Genomic DNA, 20392 nt, shown 5'->3' with positions numbered 1-20392 from the left:
AGGAGCCAATTAGATTGAAATGGAATCTGGTCTTTGGAGGCCTCTTGTCAAGGTGAGGAGTATTGGATGTTCCCAAAGATGACAGATGCTTCTATATTTGGCCTGATCTCAGGGGTGAGAGGTCATTTGTAAATAAGATTTGCTCTATTTAGTATGGCAAGTCCTGTTCTACATGCCTTAGTTTTTTTTTAGTCCCCGAGTCTTTTTCTCTGTGTTTTGACATGTTTGCCTGCAGAAGAAAGGTTCTTTCATCTGAAGTGAATATTTCAATCCTTGGGAACAACTGAAGTAGCAACCAACAGTTAGTCAGGTTCAGTGAGTACACCAGCCATCAGCTCACAGGGAGCTAAAACGACCAATGGGAAGAGAAAAGGGGGAATCACTGGTGGGATGGATGGATGGATGCATGCATGCATGCATGAGTAAATGCATGAATGAATGAGTGAATAGATGAATGAATGAATGCACCAATGAATTAATAAATGGATGAATAAGTAGATGCATAATAAGTAAGTAGATGCATGGATGAATGAGTAAATGAGTGAAGCCTCCGAAATTATTTCCTCTGATTTGAGCTACGAGGAGAGAAAGTAAACTAAATTATAATATTTAGTCTTTATGTTGTTGGCCTGTGTAAATTTAGTGTTTATGTGGGTTATATTCCATGAAATGTAATCTTCAAATAAATAATAACCCATTCTGAGTATAAACACAAATTTTAATCCAAATCAGGGACTTTTTAACACACGTCCATAAGTATCCATGAATTGCTTGAAATGTATTTAGTCAAAGAAAGCACTTCCGATGGGGCAGTCATTGTAATGTTTTAGAACTATTATCTCATGAAACCCCCATAGCCCGAGGGAGTAAGCATCACTATCCTCACACAAGTAAGAGCACCGAGAGACTAAGCGGATAACTAGGACTCACAGCTAATAAGTGGCGGAGCCAGGGTTTCAGCTCAGGAAGTTTGGATCTAACTGCATGTACAGTGTCATGATAGGTCAAGGCGAGGGCCTGGATGTGGAGCTGCTCTTCGGTTGTGTTTTATTAAGGAGGGTATGCTGAGAGGAATCAGCGCATCTCATAGAATCCAAGCAGAGCAGCCGCCCACAAAAGGGAGCAGAACCAGAGCACGCCAGGTCATCAGGAGCCTTCACGGCGTCTCTCTGGTGTCTTAGTGCTTCTCTGCACTATCTCTGCAAAACTGACCTGCGAACCCACCCATCAGCCTGAACGTGGCCCATCACAGCTAACCAACATACAGCCCCAGCTCCGTCTCACTCTCACATTAACCTCTCATCAGTGACTCTAAAGATAATAACAACTGGCCTAAATGGACAGTTAAAAAGTTTAATTTCCAGATGTGTCGTCGGACATTCGGAGTTGTACTGCAGCAGCCTATTCCCAACCCCACCCCATCCCCTGCTCCTTCCTTCATGGTGTTGAAATGTGGGGTTCGGGGTGCAGACTTTTCTTCCCATGAGTGCTTGTCCTCATGAAGTTTGAAGAATAAACTCACAGACAAGAAGTCTCCTTTAATAAAAAATGTAGACGTTTATTGGAAGCAGATACAAACTCCATCTGGGCAGGGGTGTCTCCAAAGGGGACCCCATGCGGAAGCCCCCCCCCCCCCCCCGCCAATGGGAAAAGCCTGCTCTCTCTCTTTAACAGGAAAATCAAAAAATCCCCACCTCGTGTCCCTTTGTCTCCAGCTTATATATGCTGCAGTTCTTTGTCTAAATCTGACCTTTTCTTATTGGTCCCTTTCCTGAATTTGGGACCTCTATGTTTTCCTCATTGGTCATTCTGCTACATAGAATTAGTTTTCAAAGCTGTTTCTCTCCCCCTTATCTTTCTGGTTGGAATTGGCTTAGATCTCCCAACTGCTCAGACCAGAGATGCCTCTGTCCTGGGTTTATAGCTGTTTTAATTGCTCAGGCCAGAAATACCCCTGTCCGTCTTTCTTTGGTTTATGGCTGTTTTCATTGCTCAGACTAAAAATGTTTCCATCTCCTGGATCCCCTCTTCCCGTGGCATTTCTCTATCCTCTGCACAAATAAGATAAGCACCCTGGCATTTGCAAGTCTCCATCTATGTATTCCTCACCCATGGACCCTCCTCACTCCCTAAACCTTCCTAATTAAGCTAGCTAGCTAACCCTATCAGTGTGAGACCCAGGCAGCAAACCCTTTTTATAAACTTTGCTTTTCCCCTTTGATAGAATGAATATGGTCAAGCAGGTCAGCCTCACCCCAATGACCTCTGAATCCTCACAGCTCAGGAGGCGTGAGCATTCCATCGGGACAGAGCAGCACTGTCCACGAATCCCTAGGCGTCCTGCTTCCAAAAAAGCATGAGTGTACAATGTCCCCAGCCTAGGAAGGCCCGCCTGCAACTTCTCACCTTCATACTCTTTCAGTCATAACATTCGCACCCATACTGACACACATTCCCTCACACACTCCTCGGCACTAACACTGGCCTACTTACTGCAACCAGTGTCGCCCAGTTGTCAGCTGCGTGAGCTGACACCACCCACATATCAAAAGGCAGTGTGCCCAGTCAAGAGGTAGAATGACTTCTGACCATGTGGCTTCCTGAGCAAACATGCAAATCATATGCTTATCCATCAGAGCTACAATTTTGACCAAGCTAACCGACATGGTGACACGTTAAGGAAGGAGTTTTCAGCCTGAGTAAAGGCTCTAAACTCAGAGGGAACCACCCATGCAGAAAAGCAGCAAGGAACTGGGCTGAAACTGTTGGGGTTCAAGGCTGGTAATTGCAGAGTATTTTACATCGCAAAACAAGAACCAGGGTTTCATGGCCAAAGTCAGCTTGCAGAGGTTTTCAGACATCTCAGCTCCAAAGGAAAGTTTTTAAGCGAGTTAACTTTAATTTTAATTTAGTTTAAAGATCCCTGGAGCAAAGAAGAGGGCTTCAGAGGCTTGTTAGAGAGAGATTTGCCAGGAAAGAAAGCCAACATTTTCATTTCAAACTTCATTGCACTCAGATTTTTTTAAAGCCTCTTTAAAAAGAGAGAAAGAAGAAAAGAACAGAATAAAAATTATAATGTAGCCTTCCCATTCAGTATTTGTGTTTGCAAAAGCATGTATTTTTCCCTTCATATGTTTTCATAAATAGTGTTAGTATTTTTATGTACATAAGGTTTCCACAGGGTAATACCTATTCATAACATCACTCCTGTGGGAAATAAGGGCTTACATTAAGTCAACTAAATGTGCCAGCCGAAAACAATTAGGTTTGTAGTTGCAGCTCAAGTACATTCAGAGTAGCCATCAGCTCGCCAGTGCCTTGGGAGGAGTTACAGGACATTGCAGAACTTTTCTCAAGGAGACGGGCAACTTCTTTAGTGCCCTTTGTTGCTGCTGCAAGAGGAAAAAATTCCAACCTCGCCATTAACTTGGGAGCCTGAGAGACTTGCACTTAACTCCTAACTGGTCCATTTAGGATCCGTTTGGTCCTCAGGGGGTCACTGAACCTCCCGGGGCTGGGTCTCTTCATTGTGAAATGGTAACATAAAATCTAAGTTGTAAAGAGCATCCACTCCACAGCGCCTGGCACACAGGACAGACCAGATAAGTGGTGATAAGTGGTGGCCATAGTTATTTTGTTTTTGACAATGACGACAAGGATGTTTCTAGAGGTTTGGGATCATTTTCAAACAAGCTGGCTCTGTATATATGGCTCTCTGGAAGGCCTCCTACAATTCCAGGCCCTGGTTGTAAACCCCTGTTTTTTATTTGATAATTCATCTGACTTCAACCAACAGCTATTCAGCAAGGGTTGCTTCTGGCATGCTCCTCCCTCTCTGAAAGTAATAGGTTTGCACAATAAAAGGATTACACAGTCCCCCTTTGCCTTCTGTTCTGCTTTGGGAAAGAAGTCATTTATTTGGAGAAAGATAGGAGGATAGATTAAGAAGCTGCCTCCCTGTGGCTGGTCTTGGCCCCTGCAGCCCATTCTCATGTACTCGGGCCAGAAGGGCTCTGATCAATCATGTCACTTCCCTGCCTAAAACTCTGCGGGAAGCAGTCTTCCCAAGCCAGCTGGCCCTTGTCTGTCTCTCCAGCCTCACCCTTCACCACCCTTTGCCCCTCACGTCTATGTACTCCATTGGACACACCTGTGAACTTTCTTTTTCTAGAATCAGTTCTTCTACCTGGAACAACCTTCCACAACCACCCTACCTAGCTAACTGGTATGGGTTTCTTTAGGAGACTGTGTAAATAAATACTCCTTTCCCAGGAAGTCTTCCTTACTCTGCCACCTTGTGTGTTGGGGGGGAAGGAGTCTGTGTATACACATGTATGCATACATATACCAGTAAATATATACATTATTTTCTTAACCATTGGGATGTCTTGCTTCTTTACCCATATCTACTTTAGAATAGATTTCCTAGGAACAAGAACATTTTCTTATGTAACCACCATAGAATTATTAAAATCAGGAAATTCAATATTATTAAAATACTATTCCCTAATTTGCATTGATATTCAAATCTTGCCCATTGCCCAATACGTAGTGTCATTATACCTATTTTTTTTTTAATTTCCCACAAGTTCAGGATCCTATCCAGCATCATACATTACATTTAGTTGTCAACTCTTTTTAGTCTTTTTAAATCAGACACAGTCCCTCTGCCTTTCTTTGACCTTAGACATTTGAAAAATGTAAGCTAGTTGTTTTGTAGAATAGCCCCCAATTTGAGTTTTTTCAGTGTTTCCTTGTGCCTACCACAGACGTGATGCCATGCCCTTCTAAGTACATCATATCAAGAGGCCCAAGATGTCATGTTATCTGGGTATCAATGATATTTGCTTTTGATATTTGCTTTGATCTTTTGGGGAAGGTGGTACCTGCCAGGTTTCTTTACTACAAAGTGATTCTTTTTTAACATTGTAAGTAATTATTTGGGGGGGGGGGCCTAGCTGGGGGGTAGATACTTTGAAATGATGGAAATGTCTAGCTGTTCATCAGAGTCTCATCCATTGATCTGGCATTCATTTTATATCTGCTTAATTTTTAAGGAAGCTCATTTTACATTGTTAATAAAGAATAGGATGATGATAAATGGGCTCTTTAAACCACCCCACATAAAATACCTGCATCTCCCATATCAACCTAATCTGTTCATTTATGAAGATCTTATCACCTAAAGTTGTGAGAAGACTCATATGCATACTAGCCAAGGCAGTATTTCTCATTTGCATTTTCCACTCTATTCTTGAATTATCTTTTCATTTCCTTTTCCTTTGCAATAAAAAAAGAATTCATAAAAAGAGGCATATTTTTTATAATGAGAAAGAAGATATACATTATTATTTCTGGCTTGTCACATGTCATAATACAGCTTCTGGTCACATTATGATGGGCATCAGTAATTGCATTTATTTTTTCATGCTTGCTACAAGGACTCACTTAGGACTCTGAAGAGCTTCTTGTAGCCGTGGGGTTTGTGGATTGAAAATCATTTGGATTGATTAAAGTCATGAGGAGAATTATGATAAGGGTCAGATCACATGGGCACCAGGAAGGGAAAATATTACCATTTAAACGAGAAATGGGATTTTTTTTTTCTCCTTAAGTGAATCATATTTACAGTGACAGGTGGGGTAGCTCCTTATAAGATTAATAATACCTGATATTCACTCATCCATTTATTCAAAAGAAAATTATCCTGTGCGAAGCACCATTATATACAACTTTTAACTTTACCGAGGATATCTTTGCATAACATCCTTCTGGGTCTTTAAGCAAGATTTGGCTAAAAGGAACCTTGAAGAATTGCCCATAAGTTTCACTGAACGACCTCAGAAATAGAAATATCCCAGATCAAGCAATATTTGTCCACTGTCTAGGGAGATTGGCTGCTTGACAAGCACTCAGTTTCTGAAACCACCAAGTGGAGTGGAGAGGAAGGAAGGGATCTCCCGCCTCCCAACCCCGGTCAACAAGATCTGAAAAAGCCAACTGGCGTTCCTGGGACACCACATAGCACATCCTAGAATGTCCTGAAAAAGAACCTCTCTCTTCTGGCCCACCTGTCACTGTCCTTTGAGGTTCTGGCCACAACTGGGGTTCTTCGAAATATCTTCGGTGTCAGAAAAATTTAGAGCTGGAGAAAACCTAAAAAATAGACACCTTTCCCTTCAAGACATGTCTGAATGTACTTTTATGTACTATTCAATTTGTTCCTCACTAAAAGCTTGTGAGAAAAGTCGAGTAAGAATAGTTTTCCTCATATTATGGTGAGGAAACTGAAGACCAGCCAGGTAAAGGGACAGTTCAGGGTTAGCAATGAACCAGACCTAGAGTTCTGACCTCTGGGGTCATAGCCCACCAGGCCATACTTTTACTGATAGCTGCAACTCGGTCATCAGAATCTCTTCCCCTTAAATGCTTTCATGGCACTTATCACAGTGTTAGTTGTGTATTATTTATATGACTAGAGGCCCGGTGCATGGATTCGTGCACTGGTGGAGTCCCTTGGCCTGGCCTGTGCCCTCTCACAATCCAGGACCACTTGGGGATGTCAGAGAGCCAGTTTTGGCCCGATCCCCACAGGCCTGACCCAGACAGGAGGGAGCTCAATCTTGTATGTTGAGCATCTGCCCCCTGGTGGTGAGTGCACATCATAGCAACTGGTTGACCAGTTGAATGGTTGAATGGTCGCTTAGGTTTTTATATAGAGAGATTATTTGCTCAATGTCTCTCAGCCTAAAACAAAAATGGATTATGGGGATTGAATCTAGTTTCCTCACATTGTATCCCAGTGCCTTCCTTGGATGGATGGGAGGTCAGAGGGTGGATTTGAGCTGATATACCACATATTTCTTCTGACCATGGAGACCTCATGTGTCTGTTTTCAGCACGTAGCTTGCTGCCAGAAATGGCCCTGTCAGTGGACTCATCCTGGCACCGGTGGCAGTGGCGTATCCGAGATGGCCTCCTCCAGTCCCCATCAGAAGCCACACCACTGCTGTCCCCAGAGAAGGAGAGTCAGAGCTACAACCTGACGCGGCAACGGGTTGTGTTCCCCAACAACAACATATTCCACCAAGATTGGGCAGAGGTCTCCAAGAGATACTCAGGCAACAGAATCTGCACAACCAAGTACACCCTCCTCACCTTCCTGCCCCGGAATCTCGTGGAGCAGTTTCACAGGTACACTTGGCCAATACTCACTTGAAGCGCATATCTGCCACTCAGAGAACCTCAGAGGTGTGCACTATGGGCCACCTTTCCTTTAAAATCTAAATGCGTGTACATTGGAAGTCTTGTCATTCATTCATTCAGTAAATATTTACACAGATTCTGCTCAAATATTAGAGATTCTATACAGATTCTACTCTGTATTAGGCCATCTGTTGAGTTCTAGAAATATAGGAGGAACAGAAAGAGACTGTCCTGAGTATATTGTCCAGTGAAAGAGACATTAATTTTACTAATTATATAAATCGATGTAAAATTATAACTCATATATTCCCCAAGGAGAGACCTATGGTGCTGTTGGAGGAAGAGGGAAAGCTGGCCTCATTAAAGAAATCCAGGAAGACTTCCAGGAGGAACTGATCATTGAAGTATAACCTGAAAGAAGAGAATGTGTTAAGTAGGTGGATAAAGGCAGAGAGGAGTCAGAGAAGGGAGCCAGAAGACTGTTTCTGCAGATGGATCTTCATGTACAAAGGCACTGTGGCAAGGGGGAGCAAGATGCACTTGGAGAACTTAAAAATACAGCCCACTCTTTAGAGATAACATATACAAAATCATCTTTTTATTTTGTAAAGCAAAATGTGCACTTCGATATCATCCTAACCTTTGTAATTATTATTATAAGCTACCATTTATTGAGCAACTGCCATGCTCCAAAACCCTCTCTTGTGTACGTAAATATTAGCTCATGTAATATCTATAAGAGCCCTTTACAATAGGCAGTACTATCCCTATTTTACACAAGACGAAGCAGGCTCGGGAGATCACACAACTAGTAAACAATAGGAGCCCAGTTTGAATCTAGATAGATCTGGCTTCACAGCCCTTACCATAATGTTCGAGGTGACACTGAGAAAGGATGTCATTTTAGTTGGTTAAAGGCCAATAGTAGAAATAGTGTGGGAAGTATATTTTTCTCCTCCGTGATATTCACTCACACCTTGCTTGCCCCTTCCAGGTGGGCCAACCTCTATTTCCTGTTCCTGGTGATTCTGAACTGGATGCCCACCATGGAAGTTTTCCACAGGGAAATCACCATGTTACCATTGGCCACTGTGCTGTTCATCATCATGGTCAAGGACGGCATGGAGGACTTCAAGCGGTACTGCTTCGATAGAGAGATAAACTGCTCCCGCATCCAGATATATGAAAGGTAAGAGGAATCATTCTCCTGCCGTCTCTCTTGTAAAGAGGTCATGCAGACTCATCTGCACTTTCAAAAGGTGGGTCTCTCTTCTCATACATTTTCTTACATTCACTTAATTCAGTGATTCTCAACCAGGGCACGTTTGCCCTGCAGGGGACATTTGACAATGTCTGGAGACATTTGTGGTTGTCATTTTGGGAAAGGAAGTTGCTACCGGTATCTATCTAGTTGGTCTTACTAAAGGATCATGTTAAACATCTTCCAATATATGAGACAGCCCCCACAGCAAACAATTATTATCCAACCTCAAGTGTCAAAAGTGCTGAGACTTAGAAACCTTCATTTCACTTGTATAAACTCTCACCTACTTAAACATAGCGATGTTATATTATTAGAAATAGGGCTAAGAGCTCAAAAATCAAACTCTCGTATTGACTGGATCATCTCAGGAGACCAAACTGAGGAGCAGATCTTAGAGAGTGACAGGCAATGTCTCCCAAACAAGAAAATGAATACCAGTTTTCCAGCATTTGAGCCTCTTGGTTAAAAATCCTTACCTTTGGAACTTAACCAGATAGGTTTTAGGACCCAGAGTAGACACACCTGTTCTCAGCTGCCCGGACTGGAGGACTGGAAACGAAAGATACCTGTGGGTGACGTCTACATTCCAACAGGTGGAGTCTCAACAAGTAGGAGGAAGTGGCCTGGCAGGTGGACACCTGCTCTTAGCAAGCTCTTTCCTTGTCAGATTTCTCCCCGGGTGTCTGTGGACCAGCTCTTTATTTTTAATATGCCTTGTAAAAGAAGAGAGAAATTTTCAGCAGAGAAGGGAGGTAAACAATGTCAGGGACGTGACTGGCTGGCTGCTGAACAATGAAACTGACCAGGGGAAAACCTCCTTCCTGTGGAACTCACGTGAGAATCAAAGAGACGGGATTGAGCAGAGATGAAAAAGGAAGGGAAGGGACGGCGGAAGAGGAAAGAAGACAAGAAACGAGTGGTGGTCTCCAACCTGCCCTTCGAAGGATGTGCCCACAAAGAGAACCCCAACAGGCATTACCGTGGGAATCAAATTAAGACAAGCAAGTACACTGTGCTGTCCTTCGTTCCCAAGAACGTCTTTGAGCAGCTACACCGGTTTGCCAATATCTATTTCGTGGGCATTGCTGTTCTGAATTTTGCCCCCGTGGTCAATGCTTTCCAGCCTGAGGTGAACCTGATACCCATCTGTATCATCCTGGGGGTCACTGCCATCAAGGATGCTTGGGAAGACTTCCAGAGGTACCAATCCGACAAAGTGATCAACAACCGAGAATGCCTCGTCTACAGCAGGTAAAGCAAAAACCCTTCAGGGAAGTCTCGTGGGCCCAGGTCTGTTCTGTCTGTGGCTGCTGCCCCTCTGGGCTACTGTTTAGAGAAGGGATGGAGTAGGGAGATAACATTATTTTATCTCGGTGAAGCTGTTCAGTTCTTCACAGTGAAGATTATAGTCTAAAACAAACAAAACAAAAAACAGGAAACAAAAATTAAAATAGAGGCTTGACTCAATTGTTCAGTTGTTTATTAAAATTTGGCCTTTATTATGTGACATTTTCTTTGCTGTATCAAATGTGTTCAGTATCTAAGAATTTTGCATCAACTCTCGTGTATTCTTAGTCCTGTGTGGCCATGAGCACATTAGAGTTCAGAGCCCTTCCAGGGCAAGAGGCATGGCTGTTTGGGGAGCAGTGGAGGGTTGTTTTAGGAGAAGCAGCATCGGAGACACAATGCCTGGGTTGAACACTGTCTCTGCCACTAGGGAACTACGTGACCTTGGGCACCTAACCTAATCTCTCTGAGCCTCATTTCTGCATTCATAAAATCGGAACACTTCCGGGGTGGTCCCCATAATTGCACAAGATAATCCTTAGAAAGTTCTTAGCGCTATGCCCGACCTATAATAAATGCTCAACATGTAAGCTGTGACTGCTTTATTTTGAGAATGTAATACTCATATTAGCTCCATCATTAGGCCTGTCCTTAAGCTTTCTCTCTGATGTTGTCCCACCCAAAGCAAAAACTGCACACCACCTGTCTTGCCACATTGTTCTCTTATGCATGTCATTGTTTTATAGAGGTTCTATCGAGCAAGTGACCAAACTCGGTTGTTTGGAAAAGGACACAGTCTTGGTCAGTAAGGGAAGGAAATAGTTATTGTGTGTCTCAACTTTGTAACGTAGCCTGGAAGAAGCAAGGCAGCCGAGCCTGGGCTTGCAGAGACTGCCGGACCGAGTGCATGCTGGGCTAGCAGGTAGACGCCTTAGCTGATTGACTCACCGGCAGGTGAGGACTTGACTTGTTGGCAAATTAGGAACATGTCTCGTTCAAGGAGCACTATCTGTCTGACGTTTTCCCTCTGGCTTTATCAACCTGAATTCAGTAGAAGTTCCACAGTCGCTCTGACCATTCTTGCTGCAAGGTGTGCACTGCAGCCGTACGTGTAAGTGTAAGGTCTGCTTCCTGCTAAGGGGGGGGGTCCTCTTCCTCAATTTGGAGCGTTTCTGAGCCCAGCTTCACCTGGAAAGTTGTCGCCAGGGAAACTTCTAAGGAGACATGTAACATAGGGGACTCATTCGTCCCCAGGACACCCCCAAGAGAAGCTCCACTTTCTCCCTCAGCTTCAGATGAGCTTCCAGCCACACCTACGTCTAAAAAAATTAATCTCAAGGCTTTTGGTTTGGGTTTGTTGTTGTTTTCTCAGCTAGACCCAGTTGTCCTGAATGTTGTTGGCACAACCTAGGGTTGAGATTAGTCATTCCTCACCTGTGAATAGGAATTGTAAAGAGAAGGAAAGATGACTGCTGGGGTCCGATGCCTTTCTGCGAAGAGACTGGCTTTGAAGAAAGCACAGGTTTCACCTGTCACCAATCCACCCCATCGCTTTGTTTTCCACCTTTCCCCTTTGTTGTTGTTTCAGAGAAGATAGGGAGCCAGGAAGCTGACTTCTTGGGGAGGGATGCCTGTGGACCTCAGTTAGGCTGGTCCTGTTCTCCCTGCTCTGCCAGAAATCCTCTGTCCTGGGCACCCTAGAATAATGGGGCTATTCTTCGGGATAGCGTCAGTGTCGATCAGATCACAGACTGGCCTGTGCTGGGTGCTGGCCTGATGGAGACCAGGCTGCTATAGTTCTGTTCTCTCTCAAAACAACTTCCAGGGAATAGCAGAGAATAATTCCAGCAACAAGAGGCATTAGTCCACAGGCTCACTGACAGGGAGGGACATTGTGACAGTATTTCCCAAGGTATATTTAGTTGATAATAGGGACAAAGACATGGTCTCTGAAAAAAGATTTTCATGCCCCCTTCCCAAAAATAATACATGCTGGCCCTCTTAACCCCCTGGCCCATGAAGGACTAAAAAAAGATGCACAGTAAAGAAACTTGTTCATCATCGACTCACTCAGTTGTTCAGAAAAGGACATGGTCTTGGTCAGTAAGGGAAGAAAAGAGAGTTATTGTGTGTCTCAACTTTGTAACGTAGTTGTTGCAAAATTACTGAACCTTGGAAATATTTTTTAATATTTATTACTTTTTCCAGGATAGCAAAATAATTGACTATTGGGCCAGGAAGGTAATTGAATGAAATAGACTGGTTACAAAGAGGAAAGCAATATTTTTTGTGTAGTTATAAATGACCACTGACACTTAGCATTAGCGTTAGGGTACAATTGAGAGTGGCAGGGACTGTGGCAAAAGGAGATGCCCATGTGTTCATCTCAGGAGGCAAAGATGGCCACTCGGCTCTAGCTGGTTCCTATGTGGAAATACAGGGTGAAGCAAAAGTAGGTTTACAGTTGTGAGCATACAGAACAAAGAGTTTATTCTTGTATTATTATTTCTTAATTTATTGTGTTATTTTCCATATGGACAATTATAAGCCTACTTTTGCCCCACCCTGTATAGGCCTGGTGTTGCAGGATTGCCTGAGTTTTATTGGGGAAGCTAGAATTAATATTTTTATTTGAAATAACCTGATTTTTACATTGTAACTGGTTGATTTTTTTCAAATACTTCAGACCTATTTTATTTGACATAAAGTTTTTATGTTGCCTATGAGCCCCCTAACTCGCAACTTTTGCATTATAATATCATAGGAATCTGAAGTCTCTGCAAAAGAATAATTAGTTTCTTCTTTTGATATTAATCTTCAATGAGGGAACCTCTTAACCTCTTTGGGTAGAGCGGGGGTGTGATCTTCAAGGGAGAATGCAGGCCTAGGAGCCAGGAAGCCTATACTCTAGGTCCAGATCTGTGACTACCTACCAATACAGTCAACTCTTGAACAGTGTGATCTTGTACAGCACAGAAATCCACGTAGAAGTTACCCACACAGTTCAAACTTGAGTTGTTGAAGAGTCAGTGGTAATAACTTAGAAAAGACATTTAAATCTCTAGGTCTTAGTTCATACTTTTGTAAAATTTAGGAGTCACACTAGGTCTTGTGTTGTGAGATGCACTGTGAAAGAATGAAATGCACAGCCAAAGAAATTTGGGAGATAGTACAAAAATGCTTATTAACATAACTAGAGTCCCAGTGCACGAAATTCGTGCACTCGGTGGAGGGGCGTGAGAGAGGCCCTCAGCCCGGCCCATGCCCTCTCACAGTCTGGGAGCCCTCAGGGGATGTCCAACTGACGCGGGGAGTGGGCCTAAGCCTGCAGTTAGACATCCATAGTGCTGCTGCGGAGGTGGGAGAGGCTCCCGCCACCACCACTGCGCTCACCAGCTGTGAGCCCAGCTTCTGGCTGAGCGGCACTCCCCCTGTGTAAGCACACTGACAACCAGGGAGCAGCTCCTGCATTGAGCGTCTGCCCCCTGGTGGTGTGCATCATAGTGACTGGTCATTCTGCTGTTCGGTCAATTTGCATATTAGCCTTTTATTATATAGGATAAAGTTTCTAGTGGACTCTCCTTAAGTAACCTAACCAACTTTGTTTGACTCCGTTGTGTCAGTTGAAATGTTTTCTGCTGCAAGCAGCAGAAAGCTCAACTCAAACAAGTTTAGATGACAAAGAGACTTGGTTTAAGTCACTACAAACATTCTGAGATGGGCAGGTGATCAGAAACAGTTCAATCTGCATTCCATATCCTGCATTTAGCTGTCCTTTTCATTGAGTCCCCCTGTATCATCATTATTCTTAGGCAAACTCCCCTCATGGCAATAAGATGGCTGCAGCAGCTCCAGCCTTCACATCTACATAGGATAATTCACAAAGGGAGAAAGAAGGGCACTCTGAAAACATTCTTGGAAGATTGAGTCCCTCCTCACACGTCAGTGACCACAGTGGGTCACATGCCCATCCCTAAACCAATCCCTGTGAGCAGGAGGTAGGATTACGCTAATTAGGTTATATCTGAGCCACAGACTCCAACATGCAGTCTGCTTCCCTGAAAACATCTGAGCTACCCAGAGAAGATGGGAAACCATAATGGGGGTGGAGAGGAAATGAGATAGTATCTGAGAAGGGGGAACAGATGTTAGAGAGGCCACCTTCATGTCCTTAAAATTGCTCTCATCACCTTAAAATTCTTTTGAGCCTAGACTCTATAAATTGCTTTCCACATATTAACAGACTGGAACATACATTTTGGGACAATGTGGACTGCATATCCCTAAAGTTCTTCCAACTCTGAAGTAGTTTCATTCTATGAAAGACCCCAGAGAAGGAAATGCCAGGTAGTGTTAGTTATTATGTTAACTGACGGATGCTCAACGGCACTTCCTTTTCTCAAGTAGATGCAGGATGTCAGGCAAGGAATGCAAGATCAGAGAGGATAATTTCTTTTTTCTGAGAAGCATCAGAAAAGATTATATATCAAGCACTAGCTCTATCCCTTTTGTCTCAGATTCACACATTTGAGAAACTGATGTCCTTTTGCGGGGAGTTATTTTCATTTTTGTGCAATTGAATTCTAGGGCCCTTCGACTTTTGCTCAACCTAACCCCATGCATCATCCAGCCTAGACATGTTTAGGCTGTGAGGGAATCTTCTCGCAAACGCCAGCAGCCTTGTTAACAAACTCACAGTCCTGTTAGAGCATTTTCTTTTAATATAGCCACTGTGCTTGTGGTCTAAAGGTGACCCATTAATCAGATTCGTGGAATGACTTAAAGGAGAGATGAGCTTTGGAATTGGATTAGCTTTGTTTCTCCCAGAGCTCAGTTTAATGAATCCAGAGACCGTACCCAGCAAGAGATTTTTTTCATCCAGTTTAGTAAATTTTTTATTTGTATTTAGAACACATGCAGTAAGGAGGCAGGAGTGGGAACCAAGAGAATGCAGGCCAGTTTTTGTATTTTGTGTATTATAATGTAGCAAAAGTGCTTAGGGGGGCAGGTGCTCCATTTATTCCTCTGTTTAGCAAATATTAATTCAGGACTGAGTGTGTATGCACCACCGTGGGCCCTGGGTGCCCTCGAGGGGCTCTCAGTGGTCCGGGGGTCAGGAGGCACCATGTGCATTGGCAGCTTGTGTATAAAGGGCCACGGTCACGCAGGGGATATGGTGACTCATCTTCATGTGACAAACATCCAGGCCGAGGGAAGCCTTCCCTGAAGAGGTGACATTTCAAGAGGGATTGAAGGATGAGCAGCATTTAGCCAGGCAGAGGGAACACCTTTCGGGTCACAGTCTGTTCACATGTCAACTAAAGGCTGTGTGTGTGGCCTAGGCTGCTATCAAAAGGACCAGAATCGAGAAATGTCAGAAACCGAGGAGAGGAATGACTCAGATGAAAATTTCTTAAATTCTGACACTTTACCAAGACGTGGAGATTGTATTTTCTATAAGCGTGGTGGCTGCTGTTACATAGAAATAATTGCAGGTGCTGCAGGAGTGCAGGCCTGATTTCCTGTGTCAGTGCCCCCATTGGAAAGCCTGAGCTTGAGGAAGCAGAGGTCCTGCTCCTGGGTCTGTCACTAATTAACCGCATGACCTGGATGAGGCTGCTTAAGCAGTTGGGGCCCCATTGGTCTCGTCTTTAAATGGTGATCATAATCTCTCTACGGTACATTTGTGAAAAGGTGTACAAGTGACATGCGAGAGGGCTTGAAAGTCATGCAGAAGCAAAGTACACAATGCAAAGTGTAAAGCAGTCTTTTAAATGTCTAAACAATGACATTTAACATGTGACATCTTACTGTATGGTTGGCATCAAGGACTTTGGCAGCAGACCTGGGATTGTCAGAACTCGATGTGTGGATCTATGTAATTGCTAGATCACTTGAGCCTCCATTTCAATATCTGTAAAATGGGAACAATACTAGCACCTATCTATGTATTGAATGAGATAATCCTTATAAACCATTTAACTCAGTGCCTGCACCCTAAGTAGTAGCACCAAGTAATTTTTTTTTTTTATTCCAGGCACTTCAACTCTAATTTTATCAATGACAGGCCCAGCCTGAGCCTTCATTTTTCTTGCTACATCCCCCCCACACACAAGAGAGGAATTGCTTATTTTATTAGTAAAAATCAAATAGATTCACAAAGCCACATTTCCCAGTGGGCAGGGTTACAATGTTTTAACAGCAAAATCCTGTGCTCTGTTCTCTCATTTCTCATCTATTCTAGGAGCAGAATTTGCAATCTGAATGCAGGAAATCCCTCTGTGGCCTGTCTTCCCCACTTGCTCCTGCCCCTTCCACACTACACCACACCTGAGTATATTCATACCAAGATTTCGATTCAGGCGAGGGATGTAGTTGCTCTCATTTAGCCCAGAGCCTAAGCCACTTCATTTAAGCCAACATCTAACATAGAGTATGTATTAGGATATCCTTCTTGAGCAGCTATTAATAAAGCAGCTGTTTGGACGCATGCTGCTATTATTTCTTCCAAATAGCAGCTCTCTGGGGAACCCAAAGAAATGAGATGATGGACAGGGAAGAATTTAGGTTTTTCCAGGGCTACTCTAACATCTAAATACAATCATAAATCCATTTTCCCCCTAAAATTACATCTTGGGTCGCTGCAGGTATTAAATGAGATAATGCATGTAAAATGCTTAGCACAGTACCTGGCATTCAGTAGCACTCAGAAAATGTTAGCTAAAATATTGCTAAGGAGGATTCTATAACCTTGATAGCCAGCAGTCATCATGAGCTTGACGCTAGGGGAGTAAGAAAGAAAGACCATTGGCTGGGACTTGGAACCAGAGGAGAAAATACAAACTCTTTGCCATAGAACCGGACTGCAAGCTGAAATAACATAGTAAAATGGGCCTGGGGAAAGAATCTAAAAAATGCAGACAACAAAGGAACATCAGTCATTTGAAGCATGACTGTGAAAAGCACCATTGGCTGGAGTTTGTGGACCAGCAGACCAGTGCATCCATCCCACAGGTCAGCTGCAAACTAAGCTCCTCTTGGGAAGCGTTAATTTTGCAAGTGCCTGCCCTCCTCCCACTGCTGGGCCCTGTGCTCACAGAAGGCCATAAACTATTTGGGCCAATTCAGCTTGTCATTCCCGGATAGGGTGCATGAGGTCTTCCCTGAAACTCAATGGGTGGAAGAGTCATAAAGCAAGAACTCAAGCGTCACCAAAGCTCTGCACTGTGTCAGCATGATGAGTATTTCAGCAGATGAGGATTTATGGCCTCTGTTTGCCACTAAGGAGCTCACAATATGGAAAGGTGAGGCTTCTGTCCTCAAGCCAGCCTCCTTGATGCCTATGACACCACCTTCTGAGGCCTCCTCTGCTTTGCACCTCCCTCCCAAACAGAACCAGGAGACCCCAACAAGCCATGAAGCTCTTACAGCTGTCACTCATACGTCCTGATAGACACAGCTATAAAGATAACCTTGACCTTACAAGATAACCTTTTGGGGCCTAAGTTTCTCATCTATGAAATACAGATATAATGGTAATAACAAAAGTTGTTTCATTATTAGATAGCTAAGTGGTAATATAGGTTAAGTGCTGGGTTCATTACAGGCACTCAATAGATATAAGCTCGTTATATTTATTATATTAGATTTATATAAGATATACATTATGTATAATATTACTTATATCATAGTATATTCTATTATAATATATTATCATTGTTGGAAGTCTCTATTGGTGAGGCCATAACAAGAATAGATAGACTAGATGTTAAAATGGCTAAAGGTCATCCCAGCTCTCAGCAAGCTTCTTATACATTTGAAAATAGAAAGCACATGAAGCAATTAGGAGCAGCTGACTATATTTATGTGGGTTTGCTTCTTGGCTCTCTCATCTGTGCCATCGATCTATTTATTTGTCTGTTCTTTTGTCAATACCACACTGTCTTGATTGCTATAGCTTTATAGTAAGTCTTGAAGTCAGTCCTCCAGCTTTGTTCTTCTCCTTCAATAGTGTGTTGACTCTCCTGGGTCCTTTGCTTCTCCATAGAAACTTTAGAATCAGTGTGTCAGGGTCCACAAAAGGACTTGCTAGGCATCCCTGGTTTTAAGGGTCCCCTTTTCTGGGAGTTTGTCTCAGTAGCCAGCATCTTAAGCCTTCAATCTGCTGAGTTTGGGTCATTCTTTTCTGGGCTTAGAGAAAAGATTTGGATTTTTAGAGTCCCTTGTGTTTGTACATTGTGTGCGTGGGCCCAAGCCATAGAATGTAACCAAGGGCCTAAAATGGCTGTCCCTACAGCATGAAGAACACCCTGGGGCTGGCGTCATAGTGCTTAGCCTTTGCCAGAACACTAACAGCCATTTGTCCTCCTTATCATCAAAACAGAAGCTTGTATTTATTGAGCACTAAGTGCAAAACCCTGAGCTCAGCACTTTACCTGTCACATCACCCATCCTTCTGGGGCGAGTGCATATATTACCTTCAATTGAAAAAAAAAAAAAAACAGAACAAAACAGAGGCACCGAGCGGTTAAGTAACTTGCCCAAGATCACACAGGGAGTAGGCGGTGAAGCTGGAATTCAAGCCGCTCTTAATCCCTGCCCTGCACTCATTCTCCCTGACATTTCCTTTTACCCTGGGCAGCAGCACTGGCCATTCTGGGCTTGACTGTCAAGCTTCCTGGAGGATAGCCCAGGCCCGTGCATCATCCTCTGTTAAATTAAAAGTCCCACAGACAACTAATCCTCCTGATAAATTCCCTCAACTCCAGTTCCTTGAAACCCTTTTTTCTAAAACCCACGTATTTGAGAAATGAAACCTTAAGCATCCTCTTCTCCCCCATCCCTCCCCACCCTTGTATCTGCTTCCCCATGACATCTGGTTGGTTACAAATCTCTCTTGCTGTTTATTTACCTCTTAATAAGCCCTATCTCCTCTCGGAAAGCCATTTAACATGACGCCACTTAATTTCTCCTGGAGGCAGAATCTGCCAGATGGAGTCTTTGTCCCAGGCCACATTGTTGATTTGTCTCATTTTTAAACATCAGTGAACATTCCATGAAATTAAAATAGCAGTCAGTTCCCAGGTGTGGACTCACTGAGTGGAGGGGGGGTGGGGGTGGGCCTGTCCACCTGGGTCAGCTGTTCCAAATGGGCTGGATTAGCCAGGGAATGACTTTCTCAGGTGGCTGCCAGCCTGCAGCTGGCCGCATCTGGCTGTCACTCAATGCAGGAGCACGCTTTTCCGCCTCAGCTGGACTCAGCCAGTCATCACCTCCTCTGGCTGGAGCCCCACGGGCTGTGCATCCTTGCCTTTTCCACGTTCATGCTCCTGACAGTTGAAGAGACAGAGTGGACCCAGAGGCTCAGGAGAACGACACAGAGTGGCTCAGTGCAAGAAGGCAGTGTCCTTGATGTCTCCTTTTTTTATCCCTAAAAATCCTCTGATTTCATAACATAATATATTTGAGTTCATATAATTCTTTAAATTATGTGGCAGCTAAATTACTAAGCCATATCCCCCACCAAAAAAATTCTTTTTTAAGAACTAACACCCCAAAATCATGTTGATTTCATACCTTCGTGACTCCTAGACATGCACAATGGGCTGTGTGCCTGGAGGTATGCGTGCCTCTGTTGGAGAAGCACATCCGGGAGATGGGCACCCTGGCTTGGGGAGGGAAGCCTACAATGAGCATGTTTCTTCACCACCACATACCATCGTAAAGGAGAGAGGCCTATGTCTAAAGAAAGGACAGAGGCGACTGTTACCAGTGTCGCAGTGACCTCCCTGGGATCCAAAGAATAATGGAAAGAAGACGGAGATTGGTCTGACTTACAACTTCTTGGGCGGCTCCATGGACACGCGATACCTGTCATCATGGTGGCAATTGACAAAAGAACACTACAGCCCAACTCGCAGAAGAGACTCTTCATTAAAAAAAAAAAATGTATACCATAAGCTCATCTCCATAACCTTCCATCTTCCATCACCTTAGTAGCCCACATCCCATAATAAGCTATCAGTCCTTTATAAGAAAGGAGAAGAGTAAGATCCAGTGTTAATCGGTAGAGGTGTGTTGGACTTGCCTTTGATAAGCCTATGTATGCAGCACTCCCAACTAGCATTTGCAAACCTGTGTCAGTGTGCTCTGAAAGCGCTGGCAATCAGGGGATTGCTCAGAGTCAAAGTGTTCTCCTTAAATCCTACTTCAAATGCCAGGCAGAATGCTGAGATTATAGCAATCAACAGATACCCCAGCATCCCCAAAGGCTTTATCCCATAGGACACAGATGGTGAAGAGAGGAAGTGAGGAAGAAGGTAGAAAGTCAAATGATAAATCTTTGTTTCTTGGAGAAATTTTGCTGTTAATATTTAAGACTACTTTCTTAAGGCATGCTCTCAAAAAGGGGAAAAAAGCAATAGAGAAAGCCATCACTCCATTACCCTATGAACCCATTCCAGTTCCTTTAAGCAGCCTTATATTTGGGCATTTAATAGGTGCTCCTAGGGCTGATCTGAAGAGAGGCCAATATTTCCCTGGATCCTTCCCCAAATGGATTATTTGACAGCAACGCCGACACTCCCAATGGAGGCGTATCCACCCTAAATACATCAATAAACAGATGCATGTATT

At 43.6% G+C, this 20392-nt stretch overlaps 1 protein-coding gene across 2 annotated transcripts in view; it reads left to right on the top strand.

The window, feature by feature from the left end:
• Positions 1-6903: 6903 nt before the first annotated feature.
• ATP10B (ATPase phospholipid transporting 10B (putative)) overlaps positions 6904-20392 on the top strand; it is a 79494-nt gene continuing 66005 nt past the window's right edge. Inside the window, exons 1-2 of one of the 2 annotated variants that reach the window (XM_059699112.1) lie at positions 6904-7194; positions 8201-8395. In XM_059699112.1, the coding sequence (XP_059555095.1) occupies positions 6920-7194; positions 8201-8395 (470 nt within the window). In that variant the 5' untranslated portion in view covers positions 6904-6919. Of the gene's footprint in view, positions 7195-8200; positions 8396-9055; positions 9722-20392 lie in introns of those variants that run through there. The other variant, XM_059699114.1, reaches the window with a different exon arrangement.

The sequence above is a fragment of the Myotis daubentonii genome, chromosome 5, assembly GCF_963259705.1.
Source record: "Myotis daubentonii chromosome 5, mMyoDau2.1, whole genome shotgun sequence".
NCBI classification, from domain to species: domain Eukaryota; kingdom Metazoa; phylum Chordata; class Mammalia; order Chiroptera; family Vespertilionidae; genus Myotis; species Myotis daubentonii.
The sequence above is the reverse complement of the archived record's forward strand: the minus strand, read 5'-3'. Positions and strand labels throughout refer to the sequence as shown.